Below are 18,196 nucleotides of genomic sequence, written 5' to 3' on the forward strand. Positions count from 1 at the left end.
AAAGTGGGCCGTGCGCGTGACGGGCGCGCGTGACGCCGAGGGGGCAGGTCTGAGAAGCAGGCTGCGCCGGGATTCGGCGGTCGGTTCCCGCGGAAGGGGCGGGTCAGGTTAGGGGGCGGTGCTTAATGGGAGCTGGTCTTGGGGCCGGGCTTCCGCGTGCGTTGGCCTGGCGGCGAGAGCGCGCGGCGGGGGCGTGCCCGGCGGGCGGGGCGGGGCCAGCCGGGGGCGGGGCGGCGCGCGGCCTAACGGCGGCGGCGGCGGCGACGGCGACAGCAGCGGTGGTGGTGTCTGGTTAGCTCGGCGGCTGCAGATCTCGCGGCGACGCCTGCGAGGGACCCGGGCCGCGGGTCGAGGCGGGCGGCGCCTGCGAGGGACCCGTGTCGCGGGTAGAGGCGGGCGGCGCGCGGCGGCGGCGCTCGGCGATGGTAGGCGTCCCTGGAGCGGCCGCCTTCCAGCGTAAGTGGGGCGTGAATGCGGGCGGCCGAGGGGGGCGTGTGAGGGCCTGCGGCTCCGCAGGCGCGGTGATTCCGAGTGCCCCGGGCGCGAGGCCGGGAGTGGAAACTGAGGCCCGAAGCGGGGCGGCGGATCCAAGGTCACGCAGCGGGGCGGGCCTTCCCGGGCTCCTGAGGCCACCCCGTCGCTTCCTGCGCCGTCCGAAGAGCTCGGGGCTCACGGTGTGAGGGAAATTGTGGGGCCCGCGGCCTCGGATCTTAGGCGGGGCCGGCGTCCATGGGACTTGCCGGCGGGCAAGAATCATTTTGTTCTCCCAGCGCTGGGGCCACGAAGTCCGGCTCCTGGGGAAATACTACACCCGCCCGATGTTGAGGGTTGGAGGAGATGAGAATGGCCCCTCGGAGGGCCTGTTTGAGCGCAGGCTCAGTAGTTGGCTACCTGGGTTCACATCCAGGCTTCCCCATTTAGGTAGTGACCTTGGCTCTCCCGGTGCCTCAGTTCCCCCATCTGCAAAATGGGGATGTGGAGCGGGTTCCCTCCCTCCCCCAGGGTTCTTGGGTTTTGTGAGGCCAGTAAAACGCTTGACACCGACCGTGGCACACACACAATTGTGAAAACTGTCATTGTAATCGTCCTTTATTAATCTGATCCAGTGTGCACCGCACTCAGAAAAGTCCGAAATTAGGCTCTAGCCGTGTTACGATTTTGTTTTGTTGTCTGTTAGTCCTGCTCCATGATCTAATTGTTATTCTTACTTCCATGTAGCCATTCCAGTATTTATCTAGTGTTCCTCCTTGATGTGTGAGATCCTTGGGGGAAGGGTGGCTTCTCTGAATAAGAACAATAAAATTTTAATTGTTTTTCATTATTGTAATTATAATAGCCAACATTTTTTTGAGCACCAGACATTTTGCATTCTATTCACTTAATATTTATTAAATCATATAGTAAGTTTAAAAATACCATTCCAGGCCCTGGGAATACAACAATAAACAAGATAGACAGAACTGGGGTTTTGAGTTTAGTTAGGAGAGGGAGAGACATAGTAAATGAGGAAACAGATAAACATGTTTTGCATGTTTTTTTAATTGTTTAATCTTGATGACATCCTAAGTAAGACATTATTTGAGGATGCCCATTTTGCAGAGGATGAAACTGAGTAACAGAAGGTACTCTGAGTACTAGTCTCAGAGCTGATGTCCTTAAACACGTGAAAGGGAGGCTTTACGCTTCTTTTTTTTTGCACCCATTAAATGTTGGATTGAAGATAGAAAAAGTAGATACACCCAGCTTGCAGTTACTGCTTTTGATGGTTTGATCCATTCCTCATGAAATTTCCAACTGAAGAGGCAGATAGTGATTACTCTTTTAGGCTTGCAAAGGTACAGCATCTCTGTAAAATGAAAGGCTTTTTTTTTTTTTTTTGAGACGGAATCTTGCTCTGTCGCCCAGACTGGAGTGCAGGGGTGTGATCTTGGCTCACTGCAACCTCCGCCTCCTGGGTTCAAGCTATTCTCCTGTCTCAGCCTCCGGAGTAGCTGGGACTACAGGCATATGCCACCACGCTCGGCCAATTTTTTTATTTTATTTTATTATTTTTTTTGAGACGGAGTTTTGTTCTTGTTGCCCAGGCTGGAGTGCAGTAGTACAATATAGGCTCACTGCACCCTCCCCCCGCCCCAGGTTCAAGCGATTCTCCTGCCTCAGCCTCCAGAGTAGCTGCGATTACAGGCGCCTGCCACCACACCTGACTAATTTTTTGCATTTTTAGTAGAGACGGTTTTACCATGTTGGCCAGGCTGGTCGTGAACTCCTGACCTCAGGTGATCCATCTGCCTCAGCCTCTCAAAGTGCTGGGATTAGAGGCATGAGCCACTGCGCCCAGCCTTAATTTTTATATTTTTAGTAGAGACAGGGTTTCACCATATTGGTCAGGCTGGTCTCGAACCCCTGACCTCAGGTAATTCACCCACCTCAGCCTCCCAAAGTGCTGGGATTATGAGCGTGAGTCACCGAGCCTGGCCAGAAAGGACTTTTTATTTGAAAAAATTGGGGGGCTCTTCTGCCTATGAAGTAGTCTTCCTTTGTTTCTTTACTTCCATAAATAAACTTGCTTTCACTTAAAAAAAAAAGATTGTGTCCAAATTTCTTTTGTGTAGTATTTAGTTTAAAATATGCCCAAAAGCACAACTTTTGCTTCTGTTATGTAACTACATTTTTGTTTTTTTTTCCTTTTTTTGAGACGGTCTCTCTCTGTCACCCAGTCTGGAGTGCAGTGGCGTCATCATGGCCCACAGCAGCCTCAACCTCCTAGGTTCAAGTGATTCTCCTGCCTCAGCCACTTGAGTAGCTGGGACTCCAGGCGCCACCACACCCAGCTAATTTTTTTATTTTTTGTAGAGATGGGGTCTTGCTTTGTTGCCCATGCTAGTCTGGAAGTCCTGGGCTTGAGTAATCCTCCTTCCTCAGCCATCCAAATTGCTGGGATTAAAGTCATGAGCCACTTTGCCTGGCCTTTTTTAGTGTTTCTAAGAGAATTCTGTATTACATTCCTAGACAGTACACTTGGTGTAGTACTCAGCCTCCTGAGGAGCTGGGATTACAGGTGCTCACCACCACGCCTGGCTAATTTTTTTTTTTGTATTTTTTGTAGAGACGGGGTTTAACCATGTTTTGGCTGGGCTCCTGACCTCAAGTGATCTGCCCGCCTCAGCCTCCCAAAGTTCTGGGATTACAAGTGTGAGCCTCTGCACCCGCCCTTGATTGAAGTTTTGGTTTTTTTTTTTTTTTTTTTTTTTTTTTGAGACGGAGTTTCACTCTTGTTGCTCAGGCTGGCGTGCAATGGCATGATCTTGGCTCACTGCAACCTCCGCCTCCTGGGTTCAAGCAGTTCTCCTGCCTCAGCTTCCCAAGTAGCTGGTATTACAGGTGCGTGCCACCACGTCCGGCTAATTTTTGTATTTATAGTAGAGATGGGGTTTCACTACATTGGCCAGGCTGGTCTCGAACGCCTGACCGCAGGTGATCTGCCCACCTCGGCTTCCCAAAATGCTGGGATTACAGGCATGAGTAACCGCACCCGGCCTTGATTGAAGTTTTTAACTGGCATGCTGGGAAAGAGAATATAGGAGTTCAGTCTTAAAATCGGTGCTTCAACCCCTGAGCCAGAGTCCTTGGGGAAGTAGTCTAGAACTGTGGCCTCCCACGTTTGTTTTTTCTTTTTTTAAAACTGAGGTGGGGTCTTGCTCTGTTGCCCAGGTTTTGCTGCCCAGTGAGCATAGCTTCTGCAGCCTCTTATCTCTGGGGCTCAAGTCAGCCTCCCACCTCAGCCTCCCTAGTAGCTGTGACTACAGGCATGTATTGCCATGCCTGGCTAATTGTTTAAAAAGTTTTGTAGACATGGGGTTTCACTGTGTTTCTCAGGCTGGTCTTGAACTGCTGGGCTGCAGCGATCCTCCTGCCTCAGCTTCCCGGTGTTGGGTGTAGAGGCATGAGCCACCATACCTGGCCACCTAAAATGTTTTTAGTGTTCATTCCATCAGTAAATAGGGTTGAGTATGCACACACATTCTATGAATGTTTTATTTTTTTGTTTTTTTATGTTTTTTTTTGAGACGAAGTTTTGCTCTTGTTGCCCCAGCTGGAGTGCAGTGGTGCGATCTCGGCTCACTGCATCGTCCATCTCCTGAATTCAAGTGATTGTCCTGCCTCAGCCTCCCAAGTACTGGGATTTCAGGTGTATGGCACCACCCCTGGTAATTTTGTGTTTTCAGCAGTGATAGGGTTTCACCATGTTGGTCAGGCTGGTCTCGAACTCCTGACCTAAAGTGATCCACCCGCCTTGGCATCCCAAAATGTTAGGATTACAGGCGTGAGCTACCGCGCCTGGCCTGAATGTTTGTTTTAAATGGTGATTATAGTGTGACTGTACTCTGTATTAGGCATATATATATATATATATATATATATATATATATATATATATTTTTTTTTTTTTTTTTTTGAGACAGAGTCGCTCTGTTGCCCAGGCTGGAGTGCAGTGGCACGATCTCGGCTCACTGCAAGCTCCACCTCCTGGGTTCACGCCATTCTCCTGCCTCAGCCTCCCAAGTAGCTGGGACTACAGGCGCCCGCCGCCACGCCCAGCTAATTTTTTGTATTTTTAGTAGAGGTGGGGTTTCACCCTGTTAGCCAGGATGGTCTTGATCTGCTGACCTCGTGATCCGCCCGCCTTGGCCTCCCAAAGTGCTGGGATTACAGGCATGAGCCACCCCGCCCGGCCACTGTATTAGGTGTATTGTTTTGTTTTGTTTTGTTTTGAGATGGAGTTTTGCTCTTGTTGCCCAGGCTGGAGTGCAATGGTGATCTTGGCTCACCACAACCTCCGCCTCCCAGGTTCAAGCGATTCTCCTGCCTCAGCCTTCCAAATAGCTGGGATTACAGGCATGCACCACCACACCCAGCTAATTTTGTATTTTTAGTGGAGATGGGGTTTCACCATGTTGGTCAGGCTGGTCTCAAACTCCTGACCTCAGGTGATCTGCCCGTCTCAGCCTCCCAAAGTGTTGGGATTACAGGCATGAGCCACCACGCCCGTCCTAGGTATGTTTTATAACATACAAAAATAGACATTTTACAGAAGGATAAGGTAAAATAAATGGAAGTAGCAGTTCCAACGTTGTCTTTCCACACCCAGTGGTGAATTTTAACAATACCTCCTGGGGTGGAGATCATTGATCTTGTAGTAGTACCTTCTCAATCCATTAGGTCTATTGCTCTGATGAAATCTAGTTTATTCGGTAGAAGTAAAATGTAATGGCTGAATATGGTGGCTCGCGCCTGTAATCCCACCATTTGGAAGGTCGAGGTGGGCGGATCATCTGAGGTCAGGAGTTTTGAGACCAGCCTGGCCAACATGGTGAAACCCCATCTCTACTAAAAATACAAAAAGAAGCTGGCTGTGGTGGCGGGGGCCTGTAGTACCAGCTGAGGCAGGAGAATTGCTTGAAGCCAGGAGGCAGAGGTGGCCGTGAGCTGAGATCCCACCATTGCACTCCAGCCTGGGCAACAAGAGGGAAACTCTATCTCAAAAAAAAAAAAAAAAAAAAAAGGTCGGGCACGATGGTTCATCCCTGTAATCCCAGCACTTTGGGAGGCTGAGGTGGGCGGATCACGAGGTCAGGAGTTCAAGACCAGCCTGGCCAACATTGTGAAACCCCGTCCCTACCAAAAAACGTACAAAAAAATCAGCTGGGCGTGGTGGCGGGTTCCTGTAGTCCCAGCTACTTGGGAGGCTGAGGCAGGAGAATTGCTTGAAAGAAACTGCGGAGGTTGCAGTGTGCTGAGATCGTGCCACTGCACTCCAGCCTGGGCAACACAGCAAGACTCTGTCTCAAAAAAAGAAAAAAATGTAATGGTTAAGATTTAAATTCTAAAGTTTTGAAATTTAATTCTGGAGTTGTGCTGAGGTTAAAATCCTGGGAACCAGTCCTAACAAGTTTTGAGACTTCAGGCTCATTACTTAACCTTCTTGTGCAGTTCATTTTCCTCATCTGAAAAATGGAGATAAAATTTCTACCCCATTTGCAGGTTTATTATGATGGTTAATATATGTTAATATATGTAAAGTACTTAAAACCATGCTTGACACATTCTGTTCTGGTGGTTGTTAGTGGCTGAGGGTATACCATCTGACTTAGGGTCTCAGTCTAGGAGGGGCCATGCACAAGTCAACAGGTAATGATAAAGTGTTTTAAGTGCTTTAAGCGTAAGGCTTTTGGGAAGGCAGGGGAGACATAACTAATTATTCCATGAGATTCCAGGTAAGGTCCAGCTAAAGGGGTGACATTAAACCAGGCTTTAAAGGAGAAGGGAGACTTTTCCCAGGAGAAGGAAGGGTGAAGTCTACTGGCTGAAGGTAGTTGAGGGCTTGGTGAGTAGTTTGTCAGATCTGGACCTACAGGGAACCTGATTGAAGCTTATATACCTTGTTAATAGTGAATTCTGGCTGGAGTTGTTCCTGGCAGGGGCCAGATGGCAAAGAAGCCTGTTACAGAACTTTTCACACCACCACAGCCCTTTCCTTCTCTCTCTGGCACATACCTCATTCTGCCTTCTTAGTTATCTAAGAATATAAGCTTCTAAATTATAAACTCCTTGAGGGTTTTGACAATGTTTGCATTTTTGTAATTTTATTTTGCCTAGCAAGGTAAGTAGGAAGTTCATTAGTGTCGAGAAAGGTATATAATCATTGGACCTTCAAGGAAGTCTAAACAGTTAAAAGTGGAATGGTAAATGACCATATTTACTAGTGAAAAACTTGGTTACAAATGTTTTGTAGTAGATAGGACCTGTGCATTACTATTTAAAAGGGGTAAGAATGATCATCTTCAGTATCCCTTTCCTTATCTGGCACTTATCCATTGGGATTACAGAAGAGATCGGAAAGTGCATCAGAAAGGCTTGTCTGACGTTGAATAGGTACCTTTCGTTTGCTCTTCTAGGTCTGCTTTCCATCCTTTTTCACCCTATCCTGTGCCCTGGGAAGCTGACTTACCTATATGGACTACATCAATGAGCTTCCTTCCCCTTTGAGGTTATGAAATTTATTTTCCTACTCCCGTCTCATGGGTTGTGCCCTTAGCTGACTCTGTCCCTTGATTGAAGGTCACTGCTTCTCTAAATGTGGTCCTCTCGGCCGGGTGTGGTGGCTCATGCCTGTAATCCCAGTACTTTGGGAGGCTGAGGCCGGCAGATCACCTGAGGTTGGGAGTTTGAGACCAGCCTGACCAAAATGGAGAAACCATGTCTCTACTAAAAATACAAAATTAGCTGGGCATGGTGGTGCATGCCTGTAGTTCCAGCTACTCAGGAGGCTGAGGCAGGAGAATTGCTTGAACCCGGGAGGCGAAGGTTATGGTGAGCAGAGATCACGCCATTGCACTCCAGCCTGGGTGACAAGAGTGAAACCCTGTCTCCAAAAAAAAAAAAAAAAAAAAAAAAGAATGTGGTCCTTTCTGTATGACACCCTCCATGTAGGTTTGGAAAGTTTTTGTTCCCTTTGGTTGTTGGGCCTAGAGATCTAGAGATGCTCTCATTAGTCCCAGGGTATTACAGCTATCCCTTGTGCCTATCTTGTACCCTGCTCACATATTTCTTTCTAGTTCCATTATTAAACCCTCCTTGAATTAACCTTACTGGAGTATGCCATGTTTCCTGCTGGGACCATGACTGTGTTTGAAGCTTGTATACTTTTTTTTTTTTTTTTTTTTTTTGAGAAGGGGTCTCACTCTGTCGCTAGGCTACAGTGCGGTAGTGTGATCTGGGCTCACTACAGTCTCTGCCTCCCGGGTTCCAGCGATTCTCCTGCCTCAGCCTCCCGAGTAGCAGGGACTACAGGCACACGCCACCACGCCCAGCTAATTTTTGTATTTTTAGTAGAGATGGGGTTTCACCATGTTGGCCAGGCTAGTCTCGATCACTTGACCTCGTGATCTGCCCGCCTTGGCCTCCCAAAGTGCTGGGATTACAGGCGTGAGCCACCACACCCAGCTTATTTTTATTTTTTTTATAGAGACAGGATGTTTCTATGTTTCCCATGCTGGTCTCTAATTACTGGGTTCCAATGATTCTCCTGCCTTGGACTCCCAAAATGCTAGGATTGCAGATGTGAGCCATTGAGTCCAGCCCTTCTTTGACTTTTGAGTAAGTTTATCCTAGTTTGGAACCAGTTAGTTTTCTTTTTATCTTACTGTATTTTTAAAATTTTTGTTTGTTAATTTTGAAACCAGGTTATGAGACCAACTTTTGTATTTTTGGTAGAGACAGGGTTTCTTCATGTTGCCCAGGCTGGTCTAGAACTCCTAGGCTCAAGTGATCCACCTGCCTTGGCCTCCCAACGTGCTGGCATTACAGGCATGAACCACCGTGCCTGGCCCAGTTAATTTTCTTTCTTTTTTTTTTTTTTGAGATGGAGTTTCCCTTTTGTTGCCCAGGCTGGAGTGCAGTGGCACAGTCTCGGCTCACTGCAACCTCCGCCTCCCAGGGTCAAGCCATTGTCCTGCCTCAGCTTCCCAAGTTGCTGGGTTTACAGGCATGCGCCACCACACCTGGCTAATTTTTGTATTTTTAGTGGAGATGGGGGTTTCATCATGTTGGCCAGGCTGGTCTCGAACTCCTGACCTCAGGTCATCTGCCCGCCTCGGCCTCCCAAAGTGCTGGGATTATAGGCGTGAGCCACTGCGCCCAACCCGACCTAGTTTTCTTACATACAGAATCAAAAAATCAGCAGAGAGGTTGGGCGTGATGGTGGTGCCACTCAGCTGTAGTCCCAGTTACTCGGAAGGCTGAGGTAGGAGGATCGCTTGAGCCCAGGTGTTGGAAGCTGCAGTGATAGTGCCACTGCACTCCAGCCTGGGTGACAGAGAGACCCTGTCTCAAAATAATAAAAAATAATAATGGCCAGGCACAGTGGCTCACACCTGTAACCCCAGCACTTTGGGAGGCCGAGGCGGGTGGATCACCTGAGGTCAGGAGTTCGAGACCAGCCTGGCCAACATGGCAAAATCCCGTCTCTTCTAAAAATACAAAAATTAGCCAGGTGTGGTGGTGGGTGCCTATCATCTCAGCTACTCAGGAGGCTGAGGCAGGAGAATTGCTTGAACCCAGGGGGCGGAAGGTTGCAGTGAGCTGAGATCACGCTGCTTCATTCCAGCCTGGGCGAAAGAGTGAAACTCCGTCTAAAAAGAAAAAAAAAATAAGCAGAGAGATTGAGTTTAAGCTTGTTCTCAAGTGTTAAATGTTATATAGGTTATGTGAATCCAGAGTTTTAGGCAGGAAGAATGGTTTAAATAATAGTGCTTAATGAATGAGTGCAGCCCTGGGATCAAGATGAGTTAATTCACTAAGTTCAGGGTAATGAAAATAGGAGGAAGAGGTGGGGAAGTAAGATTTCTCACCTGCCAATTTTGTTCTTATTTCTTAGTTTTAGAGTATTGTTTTGAATCTCATAGAAAGTGACCATTCTTTTGTAAAGATTTACTTCAAATCCCTGAAAGCTTGAAGGCTAATGAAGAAGAATCACTCTGGTTATTGTTTAGGCTTTGGTAAGATTACCAAGGAAGGGATCTCATAATGCTGTAGTAATAGTTTACATGTGCGACATGAGCTAGTGTTTGTACATGTGACAGACCTTGTTTCTGGATTTTATTAAGGCTGGTTAAGTAGCTTTTTGCCTCTGTCTCTGGTTTCTGTCTCTGGCCCCTTGAGGCTATCTGAAATTTTAGGAGTTGGGGTACCATAACTTGAACTTTTGAAATGAGTCAATAAGCAGATACGTCAGCCGAGTATGACTTTAAGTCTAGTTGAATTCTTTTAAGAAAAAGTCTTGGCTAGATTTTCTGCTGGGCATTTTTTATGTACATCAATCATCTCATTTAATTATAGATCAAACTTGAGAGAGAGTATCTCTGTTTTACTGATAAAGAAATCCTGGGCGACAGAGTGAGACTCCATCTCAGAAAAAAGAAAAAAAGAAATGAGTTAGAGAATTTAATTGTCCAAGGTCACACAGTTAATAAGTAGTAGATTAACTCTTCCTAACTAGTTTAATCTTGGTGTCAAGTTCATTCATTATACATGGAGTGTCCAAACACCCAGTTTTTTATTTTTTATTTTTTTTAAAGACAGTCTCTGTCGCCCAGGCTGAGTGCAGTGGTGTGATCTTGGCTCACTGCAACCTCCACCACCGAGGTTCAAGCAGTTCTGTGCCTCAGCCTCCTGAGCAACTGGGACTACAGGCGCCCGTCACCACACCCAGCTAATTTTTGTATTTTTAGTAAAGACGGGGTTTCACCATCTTGGCCAGGCTGGTCTTGAACTCCTGACTTGTGATCTACCCGCCTCTGCCTCCCAAAGTGCTGGGATTATAGGCGTGAGCCACTGCGCCCAGCCAAAAACCCACTTTTTTTTAACCCTCTATCGCATGGCTTCTTTTTGCTAGACTAGGGGTTTTTAGACATGTGTTCTACAGGAGCCCAGAGCTTCCTGAAGATAATTGATTTCCCATAATCTTTCTTCAACTTTCTTTCCCTAACAACTCTTCTTATTTAAAAAAAAAAAGTCCAGGCCAGGCGCGGTGGCTCACGTCTGTAATTCAAGCACTTTGGGGAGGCTGAGGCTGGTGGATCAGCTGAGGTTGGGAGCTCAAGACCAGCCTGACCAACATGGAGAAACCCCGTCTCTAATAAAAATACAAAATTATTCAGCCATGGTGGCGCATGCCTGTAATCACAGCTACTTGGGAGGCTGAGGTGGGAGAATCACTTGAACCTGGGAGGCAGAGGTTGTAGTGAGCCAAGATCCTGCCACTACACTCCAGCCTGGGCGACAGAGCAAGACTCTGTCTCAAAAAAATAAATAAAAATTAAAAAATTTTAAAAAGTCCAAATAATTGGGGTATGATTTAAAGATAGCTATATGAGACCTTGTTCAGGGGTAACCTAAGTTGGCCTTAGAGATGAATTAAAAAAATAAAAAGGCAACAGAAACTGTCAGCAGTCTTTAACAATTCATCCCATATGTTTCCTGATCTTAGCAGTGAAGCAGATGATGGCAGTGAACATCAAAAGCCCAAGAAATGTCCATGCTAATTTTGCATGGCTCTATGAGGAGCTGTCAAATATGGATCATCAAATATAGTATATAGACTATGCAATGAAGCTTTACTTTGCAATGTGGCTCTTTAAGATTTGATTTTACCCTTCTATTTTGTGTTGTAATTAAATGCAGAAATCAAAGTATAAATTCAGAATAACCCAGAGCTTGGTATCCTTCTGTCTGAATTTATAGCTTTGGAGTTGGCTAGACCTTTCAGTCAAATTAGCTGATGGTGACAAATATGTAATGTGACCTCTGTAGCAGCTCCAGTGAAATGTTAATATCAGGCATAGCACAGCTCCCTTGATACACTATTTTGGCCTTTTCCTCTCACAAATGTTTCCCTTATTTCTTTGTTAATTTAGCCATCTCCATGCAGAGGTCGTGCCTGCTTTTAATTTTTCGAAGCCACATGAGAACAGACATTTAAACAACACAGATTTATTCATTTTGGCCTTATATCCCTAGAGCTACACTAACTTTATGTCTGGGACTAAAGGTAGAAGTAGCTGAGATTAGGGAAATGCAGAATGGTGAGGGAGAAGTGCCGGGAGAGGTGATGGTTTTAGTTCCTGCATTCCCCAGCCAATTGCTTAAATTCAGCTCCCCATTAATTTTCCCTTGATAAGTTGGTCTGGCTAAGTAGTTGAAACTATATTCTTAGCCTTCCTTTTTTTTTTTTTTTTTTTGAGAGGGAGTCTCACTTTGTTGCCAGGCTGGAGTGCAGTGGTGCGATCTCGGCTCACTGCAACCTCCGACTCCCTGGTTCAAGTGATTCTCCTGCTGCAGCCTCCTGAGTACCTGGGATTACAGGCACATGCCACCACACCCAGCTAGTTTTTGTATTTTTAGTAGAGACGGGGTTTCACCATGTTGGCCTGGATGGTCTGGATCTCCTGACCTCAGGTGATTCGCCTGAGTCAGCGTCACAAAGTGCTGGGATTACAGGCATGAGCCACTGCGCCTGGCCTAATTATAAATTTTTATTTAATTTTTTATTTTGTAGAGATGAGGTCTCACTTTGTTGCCCAGGCTGATCTCAAACTCCTGGGCTCAAGTTATTCTCCCACCTCAAGCTCCGAAAGTACTGGGATCACAGGCGCAAGCCACCTTATGTGGCACTAGCCGGGATTATAGACAAGCGTCAGCTAATTTTTGTTGTTGTTTCTGTCAGTCCTTCCTTGCTTATTAGTTAATATTCTTCGGCAGAGCATTTTCTTATCTTTGTGTATATATATTAATATGGATTTATGGATTCTTATTTTAATAATCTGTTACTGTCATTATTTGTTGTGTTCACATTGTTCCAGATTTGGCCAGGGAGATCCCCTTCAAGCTGGCTTTTGTATCATTTTGACACATTCCCACATTTTTTAACTGCTTTTTTTGACACACCAAAAAGGTGTTGTAGGCTTAGTTTCTGCTCTTCATTTTTTTTTTTTTCTTTTTGTGTGTGTGTGTGACGGAGTCTCACTCTGTCGCCCAGGCTGGAGTGCAGTGGCCCGATCTCGGCTCACTGCAAGCTCCGTCTCCCGGGTTCACGCCATTCTGCCTCAGCCTTCCGAGTAGCTGGGACCACAGGTGCCCGCCAACACACCCGGCTAATTTTTTGTATTTTTAGTAGAGACAGGGTTTCACCGTGTTAGCCAGGATGGTCTGGATCTCCTGACCTTGTGATCTGCCTGCCTCAACCTCCCAAAGTGCTGGGATTACAGGCGTGAGCCACCGCGCCCGGCCTAGTTTCTGCTATTCTTACCCTCTTCTTGGAATCGGCCATTTCTCCAAACTGTTTCTCTCCTAATTCCTTTCAGTGGAGAAAATTATTTAGAAATCAAGATTTGGAGGCCGGGCGCGGTGGCTCACGCCTGTAATCCCAGCACTTTGGGAGGCCAAGGGGGGCGGATCACGAGGTCAGGAGATCGAGACCATCCTGGCTAACACGGCAAAACCCCATCTCTACTAAAAAATACAAAAAATTAGCCGGGCTTGGTGGTCGGCATCTGTAGTCCCAGCTACTCGGGAGGCTGAGGCAGGAGAATGGCGTGAACCTGGGAGGCGGAGCTTGCAGTGAGCTGAGATCGCGCCACTGCGCTCCAGCTTGGGTGACAGAGCGAGACTCCGTCTCAAAAAAAAAAAAAAAAAGATTTGGATGCTGTGTGTGCTCATTCCTATTGGAATATTCTTTTTTAGAACCTCTTAATGGACAGAGCTAGGAAATATATACACACACATGCATATACACATATCAAAAAATATGTATCTAAATTTCTTTCTTTCTTTCTTTCTTTCTTTCTTTTTTTTTTTTTTGAGATGGAGTCTCGCCCTGTCGCCCAGGCTGGAATGCAGTGGCGCAATGTCAGCTCACTGCAACCTCTGCCTCCCGGGTTCAAGCGATTCTCCTGCCTCAGCCTCCCGACTAGCTGGGATTACAGGCGCCCGCCATCAGGCCCAGCTAATTTTTGTATTTTTAGTAGAGACGTGGTTCCACCATGTTGACCAGGCTGGTCTCAAACTCCTGACCTCGTGATCCGCCCGCCTCGGCCTCCCAAAGTGCTGGGATTGCAGGCGTGAGCCACTGCACCTGGCCATTTTGTGTGTATTTTTAGGAAAAAATTTATTGTATAAAACTAGATAGCAGTGAAATATATTCATTTTGTATGGTTTATTTATCTTTTTTTCTTGGTGCTTCTGTCTTGGCAGAGTCTCAGAATAACTTGAAATGCTTTTTAAATTTTTTGTTTGTGACAGGGTCTTACTATGTTGCCCAGGCTGGCCTCGAACTCCTGGCCCAAGCGAATCTCCTGCCTCGATCTCGCAAAGTACTGGGATTCAGGCATATGCCACTGTGCGTGGCCAAGATGTAATTTATATACAATCAAATTTACTTTTTTTTTTGTCAGTGGGTAGAGAAAAAAACTTGCTCTTTTTCATGGCATAGTTCTATTAGTTTTGTATTATTAGTATGCAGTTGTAATCATCAAACCAGATAGAGATAATTTTCATTCTTCCTGTAAGTTTTCTCACACCCCTTTCTTTTCACCTAGCTCTTGAAAGCTACTAGTTTATACTGGTTTTTGTCACTCATAGTTTTATGGGGGTTTTTGTTTGCTTGTTTCTCTACTTTTTCTTTCTATAATGTCATATACATGGAATCATACAGTATGTAACCTTTGTGTCTGATGTGTTTCACTTACCATAATGCTTTTGAGATTCATCCACGTTGTGTCATGTATCTATAGGTTGTTCCTTTTTATTGTTGAGTAACATGTTATGTTCACCAGCTGATGGACATTTGAACTGTTTCCCATTTTGATGATTATGAATAAAGCTTTAAATATTCATATACGGTTCTGCATGTGGACATATGTTTTTCTCTTTCTTGGATAAATACCTAGGCATGGGATTGCTGGGTTCTATGGTAATTTCATATTTAACTTTTTTTTTTTTTTTTTTTTTAAGATGGAGTCTTGCTCTGTCACTTAGGCTGGAATGCAGTGGCATGGCTCACGGCAGCCTCCGCCTCCTGAGTTTAAGCAAATTCTCCTGCCTCAGTCTGCCGAGTAGCTGGGATTACAGGTGTGCACCGCCACGCTTGGCTAATTTTTGTATTTTTAGTAGAGATGGGGTTTCACCATGTTGGCCAGACTGTCTCGAAATCCTAACCTCAGGTGATCCACCCACCTTGGCCTCCAAAAGTGCTGGGATTAAAGGTGTGAGCCACCACGCCCGGCCTATACTTAACTTTTTTGGAAACTGCCAAAATGTTTTCCAAAATGGCTATACCATACCATTTTGCATTTCCACTAGTAATGTATGACAGTTTCACTTGCTTGTTGGTATTTTTGTTTTGTTTTGTTTTAGAATTAATTGTTAAGGAAGCACTATATCTGGGTGAAATCAATTTTGGTCATCTCATTTCTACAATGAAAGGAATACTCTCTGTTACTTGTTTTAGAATGTAGGGTCCCTTGCTATTTATATTCTTTTGGGGTTAGTGCAGTTCTTATTTACACATCATTCGCAGAAATAATGGTAACTACCATTTGTGTATCAGAACAATTTTCACATGTCTAATTTTTATAGCAATTAAGGTAGGTAGAAGTGTCTTCATCCTCTTAACTTGTATAAGGAGATTGGTTCGGGTAATCAGGTGATTTACTCACTGTCACACGGCTAGAATGTGAGAGTGTGGCTTTTTGGATTTGGAGCTGTGAGGGGACATTCTGTCTCTCTTTTAAGTAGAGGTGTAATAGAGGAAGATATGGGTGTCATCCCAGTCCTTTCTTTTACCTCAAATTCATAAGCAGTGCAGTCTTGAACAACTCATATTTGAATTTTGAGTTAATTTCATCTTTTCACCTGTCTACCTGAAAAGGTGAGAATCAGTTGAGGGACTGTTAAAGGATGTTTTGAACACTGTATGTTACCTCATGATTAATTTTATAGTACTCTCCATTTGTAGTGGTTTCCATAGTTGTTTATGGGAACAAGTTTGCAGAAAAAAAAATGGTTGAATAGAAATAGAAGGGGTTGGCCGGGTGCAGTGGCTCACGCCTGTAATCCTAGCACTTAGGGAGGCCGAGGCGGGTGAATCACTGGAGGTCAGGAGTTCGAGACCAGCCTCAACATGGAGAAACCCCCATCTCTGCTAAAAATACAAAATTAGCCAGGCGTGGTGGTGCACGCCTGTAATCCCAGCTACTCAGGAGGCTGAGGCAGGAGAATTACTTGAACCTGGGAGGCGGAGGTTGCAGTGAGCCGAGATCGCGCCATTGCACTCCAGCCTGGGCAACAAGAGCGAAACTCTTGTTTCAAAAAAAAAAAGAAAGAAATGGAAGGGGTCAGGTGTGGTGGCTTAGGCTTGTAATCCTAACACTTTGGGAGGCTGAGGCACATGGATCACTTGATATCAGGAGTTCAAGACCAGCCTGGCCAGCATGGGGAAACCCTGTCTCTACTGTAAGTATGAAAATTAGCCAGACTGGTGGCGCACGCCTGTAATCCTAGCTATTAGGGAGGCTGAGGCAGGAGAATTGCTTGAACCCAGAAGGTGGAAGTTGCAGTGAGCTGAAATCGTGCCACTGCACTCCAACCTAGGGGACAGAGTAAGACTGTCTCAAAAAAAAAAAAAAATAAAATAAAAATAAAAAAAGAAAAGAAATAGAAGGGGCTGGGGTGTGGTGGCTCAAGCCTATAATCCCAGCATTTTGAGAGGCCACGGTGGGAAAATTGCTTGAGTCCAGGAGTTTGAGACCACACTGGGCCAACACAGACCCTGTCTCTACAAGATAATAATAATAGTCATAATAACATAAATTAATACAAAAAAGAAGAGAAGCAATTTAATACAGGAGCTGAATAGCAAAATGGCCAGTACTACTACAATACACACAGAGACACAGGTCCCCTCTTTTTTCATATTTACTTTGTTTTATGTAATACATAAATACATTGAAAAAAATTAATACAGATAAAATAAAAATCCACTTCCTACACTAAGTGAAACCATTAGCAACTGTATTATGGAGCTGTTAGATGCAGGGATTGCGCTAAGTGCCATAGGGCTGCCAAGGTAGGTAAGATTCAGTCCCGGTCCTCAGTGATTTTCTAGTTTTCCTTGTGTGCCCTAACAGTTTTTGGATAGCTCTTGTAATAAAAACTTTTAAACAGATGTTTTAAGTTTAGATAGTGATTAACCATCTTTTCCTCTTGTAATTGATGCCATCGAGTGAGAGTTCTGTTGGGAAATAGTGAAACAAGGATTCTGGTTCAATCAATGGAGGCAGGGAATTTCTGAGGAAGGAGATGGGATGCCATCCATGCCCCAGAGCCACTGAGCACTTAGCTGCAGCTGTGGACAGCAACACTTGGCTAGCTATGAGTTTTCTGTAGGTCTCTAAATAGTTCATGCTAATTTTGTGGATGTTGGACTCTGAGGAATGGTGTGTTCAATGGGGAGAATGTCCAAAAAAACTGTAACTAGTAAGTAGCCATTTGGAGTACTGAAATCAATTTCTGATTATGTGAATGTCCCTTTTTTGTAAATTATTTTAGCTTACTTGCCAGTTCAGTTTCTTGGTGTTACCCTGTTAGTTAAATTCAATATGTCATTTATTTAAGGGCCTGATATTTGTATTCTATTAGAAGGACAAACAGCTAATTATACTAGAAGGTGGACTATAATGAATTCTCATTACAGTGACTAAAAGTTATTGATTTTCTAGGATATTCTTGATTTCAGATATTTACTTTGACAAACGTTTATTGAATTCCTTGTATCAGATCCTGGGGGATATAAAGAGTTCTGAGGTCCTGGAGGACTTTGTAGTCCAGTAAGGGAGATTGATAGCTTCAGTACCAAATGCTAAGCAGTGTTAATGGCAAGTAACATCCTACCAAGGATGGGCATCTGACCTAATGTGTAAGTATGCATGTGTGGGTGTGTTTCAAAAAAGGCTTCTTAGAGAAAATGATATCTGTTTTGAGCCAATCTGTTTTTCCTTACAACATAAAAAAATAATTTTTGGACTGGCTATGTATTTAGCTAATTTAACATTTGAAACGAACAAAGAATATTTATTGAAGTTTCTCTCACCTCTGCACCAGCCAGTCTTTTCCCCTTCCTGGAAGCAGCTAGCATTACCATTTTTTTCTGGACCCTTTCGATACATTCCTGTAGGCCATATAATGTCAGTAGGTAAAGAACTTCCTCATTTTGCATTGTATTTCATTGTATGACTGCACCATACTTTTTCCCCCCTACTGCTGATGGACATTTACCTTTCAATCCTTTGCTGTTGCAAACAATGCTGCATAACCTTGTAGCAATTGTCTTTTCATAGATCTGTAGAGTAAATTCCTAGAAGTAGAACTGCTGGGGTTAAGGGGTTTGCCTGTTTGTGTAATTTTGATAGATGTTGCCAGAATACCCTCTGGAGAGGTATATCAGCTTTTATACTCCTACCAGCAAAGCATGACCCAAGTGAAGAATGGGTAGGAGATGGGTGAAGTTGAGGCTGGGTCAGGTTTATGAGTGTGAGGGGGACTGAAAGTAGTTATGTATTATTGAAGTGTGAAGTGCTGGGTA

The 18,196-nt window shown here is 44.9% G+C and overlaps 1 protein-coding gene across 15 annotated transcripts in view; it reads left to right on the forward strand.

The window, feature by feature from the left end:
• Positions 1-217: 217 nt before the first annotated feature.
• Positions 218-18,196, forward strand: part of CBFA2T2 (CBFA2/RUNX1 partner transcriptional co-repressor 2) — a 156,655-nt gene continuing 138,676 nt past the window's right edge. For 4 of the 15 annotated variants that reach the window (XM_063802830.1, XM_063802834.1, XM_063802836.1 and 1 more), the window contains exon 1: positions 245-456. Coding sequence is in view for 5 of the 15 variants with exons in the window: in XM_063802834.1 (XP_063658904.1) it covers positions 423-456 (34 nt within the window). In the remaining 10 variants the exon portion in view is untranslated. Of the gene's footprint in view, positions 457-18,196 lie in introns of all 15 variants that reach the window. The other 11 variants (XM_063802825.1, XM_063802826.1, XM_054674885.2 and 8 more) reach the window with 5 other exon arrangements.

This window comes from Pan troglodytes, chromosome 21 (assembly GCF_028858775.2).
Source record: "Pan troglodytes isolate AG18354 chromosome 21, NHGRI_mPanTro3-v2.0_pri, whole genome shotgun sequence".
In the NCBI taxonomy this organism is placed as follows: Eukaryota; Metazoa; Chordata; class Mammalia; order Primates; family Hominidae; genus Pan; species Pan troglodytes.